At 48.6% G+C, this 7,086-nt stretch overlaps 1 protein-coding gene across 2 annotated transcripts in view; it reads right to left on the bottom strand.

Annotated features, from left to right (window-relative positions):
- Positions 1-1,064: 1,064 nt before the first annotated feature.
- The window catches only part of ADORA2A (adenosine A2a receptor), a 30,233-nt gene continuing 24,211 nt past the window's right edge, over positions 1,065-7,086 (bottom strand). For both annotated transcript variants that reach the window (XM_082324668.1, XM_082324669.1), the window contains exon 3: positions 1,065-6,929. In XM_082324668.1, coding sequence (XP_082180794.1) covers positions 5,969-6,929 — 961 coding nt within the window. In that variant the 3' untranslated portion in view covers positions 1,065-5,968. The remainder of the gene's footprint in view (positions 6,930-7,086) is intronic.

Raw genomic sequence — 7,086 nt, 5'->3', positions numbered from 1 at the left:
AACAGCTCAGGCGCAGCTGGCCGCAGAGCACCAGGGTGCCGGCACCTCTCCACAAACCGGGGCCTCCAGCGAGGCCGCTAGCCCAGCTGCAAAGTGAACCAAAAGAAGGAATGACCAGTAGCTGGTGGTTATCTGGTGAACTTTCATTTCATCACTTCCCAATTCCAAATGCTCCTGGATTGTACAGGCTTTCACACACACATTTAGTAGCTGCCAGCTGGAAAAAGCTAGAAATTTTTCCTGCTTCACCCTGTCAGCATTGCTCAGAATTGGCCTGAGAGACACCGCAGGAGCATCTAGATTCGCTGCCTCCATTTCCAGACTAATTTGGCTGACATTGGGCTGGGGCTAGCTCAGCCTGGGTGCCATTGGCAGAACAGGACAGAGGTCTGAAATTGTGATGGTCTCCCAAGGAGGTCTGAGGGGCCCCGGCAGGGTGAAGGAGAGCCAGCGGGCTGGGATGCTCCAGTCACGGCTGGCACAGCTGCTTCATGGTCCAGCTACGGACCCTTCAGGTCCTGCTATGTCAGGCACTGTGCTGGCGCTGCAGCGGTTTGGGCAGATACAGCGCTCTGCCCTGTGTTCAGGATGCAGCTGTCAACATTTTCGCTTATTGCCAAGATGACGGATCCCAGGATGTCAGAGACGTGAGGGGTCTTCTGGTCCATCTGGGTCTGTCACCTTAGTCCATGCTAGGATCTCCTGCTGAAGAACAGGCAGCGCCAGGGAGAGGGCTCTCCGGAAGGATCAGTCTGTGGGAAAAGCTAATAAAATAATAGGAAAACACTTGCACAAAAAGGGCTAGCCAGCCGGATCTTCCCGGGACAAAGGCACTCACGCTCTCTTTTACAAATATATTTTATTATTTTAATGCTTATTAAGAAATGTAACCAAGACAGACTCAGCAGCACCAGCGGCTCCTCACTGCCCAGCAGTCTGATGACTTCACAGATATGAAAACTTCACAGATTCAAAAAAAAAAACTTTGGTCAATGCACTTTAAATACATTTGCATGCACAGATTCTCCCACCCCCTTCCCTCCCCTCCCACTGGTAACTGACAAACAGAGGGAAAACAACAACTATATTCATAAAATGTTTAAATTAAAAGAGTAATTGTTTTATAGTGACAGCGTGTGCAGCAGGGTGTTCATAGTGTCTTGGCTTGCAGACCACAGAGACAACAGCTCCACAGGACGGGGGGCAGGAACGCCAGCTCCTGAGACAGTGGGGGAAGCAAAGGGTGTTCTCAGATCAACAGGTTCCAGTCTTGATTTCAACACATCCTTGTGCGAACAGCCCCGGCAGACAAATAAAAGACAGGCAGCGATGTACAACACTGCCCCAGTTTGGGGATTCTCAGTCTGTCAGGGTTAGTCACCTCTCATGCAAATGAGGCACTGGTGTGATTTGAGTTACTCTTGATGTGTTTTACTGTAAAGAAGGCCAAAAGCTCGGGGCTGGAAAGAAAAAGCTCTGTGATATGACTCAGTGCAGTTTGATGCCCAAAACAAATGGGGAGAGAACTGACGATTAGGCAGCTAAACGTAGCCACCACCACTAGAGAGTATTCTACAGCTGAAATGTGTCGCAGCACTGTTACAGCATGCTCGTCCTTCCCACAGAACAGAGCTGGATTCATTTGTTTTTAGGTAGGGCTCATGTTCATGAAGCAGAAGGGCTTTTGTTACACCGGGACACGCTCATGACATGAGGCAATGCATCCGAAAAGGAGATAATCCGTAAGAACCATCTCTACCTCAGTCACATATAGACCATATGAAGTCAACCCTCTGCACACATCGGGCAAGGCTGCCCCTCTGCAGTGACCCCAGGAGAGCCGCAAGACGTACGTCCTTTCCAGAGCCACTCCTCAGCAAGTCACACCTTGGTCTCATGCCAGCACCACTCCCCGGAGACCATCTGTGCAATCCCCAGCACCTCCCAGCACATTCCTGCTCCCCGAAATCCTCCCAAACACCTACCCTACAAGTCTTCCTTCACCACCAAGATTTCCCATCTAATCCTAACCCTCCAGTCTGCTCCCACACCTCAGAGACTTTTCTATATCCACGAGCATCCCCTGGAGCCTCTTTTCAAAGAATGATCAAAGATTCAGACTACTCCGCGTAACTCCCAAGTCCATCTGCACAGTAAGCTTCCTAGCACCAACGGGGATCAGTGGCAAACCCCTTCTGTCTACAGTAACCCCAGCTGTTCCACCATGCCACACTGCTTCTCTGTTCAAGAGCTGCAGTTCAGGCTTGCACAGAGCTTTGAAATGTTACTGATCCAAAAGAAACTCTGCAGGACAAAGCCGTAAGTGCATGTACTTGCACACACAAAAAGCAGTGCCCTATTGAGGAGAGGGCCCTAAGAAGAACTCTTGATAAAATTACTCCTGGCATCTGATCAAACTTAACTTTCTCCAAAGCTCTACAAAGCAAATAAACCCTGGAGCCTAAGAGTCTCCAGGGAATGGTGAAATTCATGGAATGCCCTCATGCCAAATGAGGCACCGCATCTCTCTATGGGTCTTGAGCCATTTTTAGTAAGATGTTCCAGTTCAATGAAATTAGTCTCTTCTTACCCCAGCTCTTACTCTCTGGACCCACTGTACCCTGGATTCCCAAGATCTTCTCCAGCCTCTCCTGATGATCACCTCATTCTTCCCTTTGCCTTGGTACCATCTTTGTTTATCCAGAATACCTGTATGTCAACAGCTAAACATTCTCCAGCTGGAATGAAAATGGGGAGATGAGTGGAGAGGTTAGGAAAAAACCATTTAACTTTCACTTTTCTAATGACCCCTGCCCTATGCAGTTCGGAAGAGAGGTACTTTTTGCAAGAGTGGAGAGCGCTGCCAGGAGAAGGAAAAACATTGATGGGACCCTAAAGCTTCTTTTTTTCTTTTAAAAAAAGAAAGCCTTGAAATCATGATCCTTAGGAACCAAGAAATAAGAAGTCCAAAATTCTGTTCAAAAGGCTCATGCTCCCTCCAACAACTGCTTCGGAAACATCTTCTGAAGGTCCATCTCAGACAGATGTTTGCCAGAAGGCGCACAGCATGCGGTGCAATTGCCGCCCCTTCCTTCCCGTACTGCAGACCCAATTCTGTATCAAACACGCTGCCTCCTCACCCCACCGCGCCTCCTCCTGCACGCGTCCCCCGGCCCCTGCGCACACCCTCTCCGTTTCAAATCTGGATCGCTGATATTGAAAGGGACTGGACACACTTGGGGGGGGCATCTCAAACAGCAGCAGAAAAGCTAATTTCAAGACATCTGGAAACTCAGAAAGCTCAGATGGCGATCTGTTTGGGCAGGACAGTTTTCCAGAGGGACAATCCTAAGTTTGTTGCATCAACATAGATCAACTTGATTCTTGTGGCAACCAAGCAAGAAGCTGCCATAACTGAGCGTGAAGCAGCTCAGGAAACAACAGAAAGCAACCAGCCCACAGCAGCTGTTGACAGTCTGATGCAATGTGGCATAAAACATCCCTTTACAATGGCAGCTAAAGCTCAACAGGAGACACTTGGGCACTCGCGTGTGTTCCAGCACATGAGCGATGCTGGTATTTTCCCACACTTCCTTCCCCGCTCTGCTTCTTCGTGGACCTAATTGTTATTGACATGAATACCGGATGTAATCTTGTGCTATTCTTAGAAACGTTCAGCTCCCGACTGAGGCCTGAAGAGATCAGACCCCCATTTTCCTGACTGAGTTCCTCTGCCACTCTTACGGGAGGTCAGAGGAGCCATCCCACAAATAACCTACAGAAATATTCCATCCAGAAAGATCAAGAGTAACAAGATCCCAAGTCACCCTAGAGAGGAACTACCTACGACGTCAGTCACAGGGAAACGGCTTAGTGTTTGTTAATGGTGCTGGAGTGATAATCCACTCCTCTGACGTTAGACTACGCGGAAGAGCCATGCCAAGAAAGCAGCAATTCAATTAAACTGTGAAGTCTATTGTTCTAGAAACTTGCCTGTCTTTCTGCTAAGGATTGTGGTGGCAACCACAGCTTTTTATCCGTCTCACAGTAAGCTTTCTGCTAGCCTGGAGCAGTTACATACCTGAACACGGTCAGCATTATAAACTGCTCCCCACCTTCACGTAGGGAGACTGGCAAAAAGAAAATTCTCCTCAAATAAACCTGACTTTTCATTTTAATAGTTCACAATATTTAAAATAAACATGGAGTAAGAACACACAAACCTTCCTCAAATATCAAAATCCAGTTCCCCTTTCCCTTTCGAAAATGAGATTATTTGGCTTCTGAAATGTTAGTGGACAGACACGAGGAGGAGCCAGGGTTGGGGGATGATACTTCTGATGTTCTCAGCTAGGGAATAACTGCAGATCCCTGGAATTACCAACTTTTAGGACCATTACTGCCTGTCTCTCCAGAAGGCTGGTGGTATTGGACACGGGTTATTTGTCTGGAAAACAAAGATCAGACAATCTTTAGGTAGAATTCAAGCTGAAGTGGCATTCTGCTGTCCTTGAGCTACCAGGCTTCGTCAGTGATACAGAAAATTATCAAACAGCTGTGAAACACCTCTACAACAAACCACATCAGTGCATACCCTTGCTGCAGCGCAGATTTGCCTGTTCTTTTATACAGACAGACTACTTGCAGTTTCTAAGCTGATCTCCACTACTACTGACGCCTTTCAGCTTCTCAGAAGAGGAGCATCTTCTAACCAGACAGACCCAGCTCCGTTGGCCTCTGCACCGCAGGGACACATCGGGCTTCACAGTAAAGCACATCAGGGAAAAAACTGAAATCACAGGAGAAAAGGTGATTAAATAGAGCTCTTTGGAATTTCCAAAATGTGTGTTAGGGGAGGGTGTGTGTTCCTCCCTACACTGAGAAAGAAGAAAAAAACCCCACAGCCTTTTGAGTGAGGAAGAAAACAACCAAAAGATGGAAAATGAGCTCCCCTCACACACATTTAGGGCCAGGGAAAGAATTTGCATTCTGGGAGCCCAGGAGGACAAGCACAGAGACGGGGGGAAAAAGCAGACAGTGCCCACCAGCCTGCAGACAGCCCGCACGCCCGACAGCTCTCCCAGCACCGCGGGGCACCACCGCCCTGGTGGCACAGGCCACAGCCTGGCCCGCTTGTCTGCCGTCTGCAGCACCAAGTCCTGCTCACAGCCCTTTTGCTGAGGGAAATCCATATTACAGTCTCCGTTTTCATTACTTGCCAGACAGAGTGGAGAGCTATGAGGTTATATTTGCCTTGTGCATCTGGAACATTGAGCGCTCAGGGAATGGATATGAGTTCTTGCCCATCTTTTATAACTTAATATAGAGTAATCTTATCAAGACAAGAGAAAAAACCATTCAAGCAACCTGTTGCAGTATAAGCTTTAAAAACATAAACTGAAAGACAAAATGCCATGGTTGAAGGTATCCAGAGTTCCCATCAGGTAAATTCCTTGCCTTTCCAAGCAGCTGCTGGCATCCTTCCTGACCAACAGATGTTGCTATCCCCCTGCCACTTGTTGCAGGGCCAAAGCACTAAAAGGCCCCTCCTTGTTGCTCTTTGCAATTCGGTGAACACTTCCAGCCATGCTTTTATTTCTGTTGGTAAAGACAGCAAAACCCCCACACAACCACAGATAGACAGTACGGCATAATGTCACGGTATGCCCTGCATCAGCAGAGTCTCCCAGTGCTGAACTTGGAATGCCATCTCTGACCTTGGCACTGCTCCTGGTGACAGGCCATCGATGGGTAACGTGTCCCTCCTTCCTTAGTCCGTTTCAGTGGTCTCTTGGCTTTTCTCCAGTCTAGTATCTAGGATCTTCCCAACAGTCCTGGGTAGGGACCCCTTTCTCCACAGCAATCTGAATACACACCTCTCCCCCCGCCCCCCCAACCTCCCTTTCTGCCACGGCAGAGGTCACCAATGGAAAAAAATAATTCTACCAGGAAGACTTTGACAGTCTCATCAGGAAACATCAGCTGCTGCGAAGGCTGCTCTTTCTAGATCTGAGTAAGACACCTGGGCATCAGTTAGCTCTTCACCGTGAAACTCCCTGTTCATGCACGCATCTGAGAGAATCCCGTTTTTGCAGGAATGTGGGAGATGCCCATTTGTCTCCACGTCCAGAGCATTTCCATTCTGGTGCCATTCCACGCCGGCTTTGCATTTGTTTAAGTCCTGCTTTTCGGGATCCCTGTGGATCTCTCCATTGGTGTATACCTCTAATGCATACTCACTGATGCGTATGCTGGCGTTCTCTGCGTCCCCCCCGTGAGTGGAAGTCCTAGAGCTGGCTGTTCCTGCCTTGAACGGCTCCTTCCGGCCCAGGATATGCTGGCTGATGATTTTACGGAAGGTGTATCGGAACTCCCTGATTCGGTAGGCATAAATTAGAGGATTTACAACCGAGTTGGCATGAGACAGGATAATAGCCAGATACATCAGCCAGAGGGGAGCATGGGCACAATTTGGGCAAAAAAGGGTAAAGCAGTTAATAATATGTAGTGGAAGCCAGCAGACTGCAAACAACCCAACAATGATGGCTAAAGACTTAGCTGCGTGGACTTCCTTCTGCAAGGTGGAGCGAGAACGTTCCCCGTGTACCATCTTGTTCTCCATCTGCTTGAGCTGTCGGCGGGCTGCCATGAAGATTTTCAAGTAGATACCAAACATGAGGAGGAGGGGCAAGAGCACACAGGCAAAGAAGTTGTAGTAGACCATGTACTCCATGGTGACCACAGCCTCAAAGAGACATGCCACCATACTGTTGCTGCAGTTGATGGGAGAGGACTTATTGGAGCCCAGGTCTTCGATCTGGGAGCGATTGTGCCACCCTAGCATTGGTGTCAAGCCGATGATGAAAGATAATACCCAGCAGATGGCAATGATACCTTTAGCTCGAGAGCCAGTCACCAAGCCATTGTACCTACAAAGCAGAGGAAACGGGAATTACATCAGTACCATTCAACAACCCCTGGCACCCAAGCGACTTCCCATGGCCCAGAAGACAGCAAGAAAAGCGCCTGTTTCTTCAGACGGGCCTTTGAACTGCCGTGCAGAACCCACGCAGCACAGCACAGCAA

This window comes from Platalea leucorodia, assembly GCF_965183815.1.
Source record: "Platalea leucorodia genome assembly, chromosome: 12".
NCBI classification, from domain to species: domain Eukaryota; kingdom Metazoa; phylum Chordata; class Aves; order Pelecaniformes; family Threskiornithidae; genus Platalea; species Platalea leucorodia.
The sequence above is the reverse complement of the archived record's forward strand: the minus strand, read 5'-3'. Positions and strand labels throughout refer to the sequence as shown.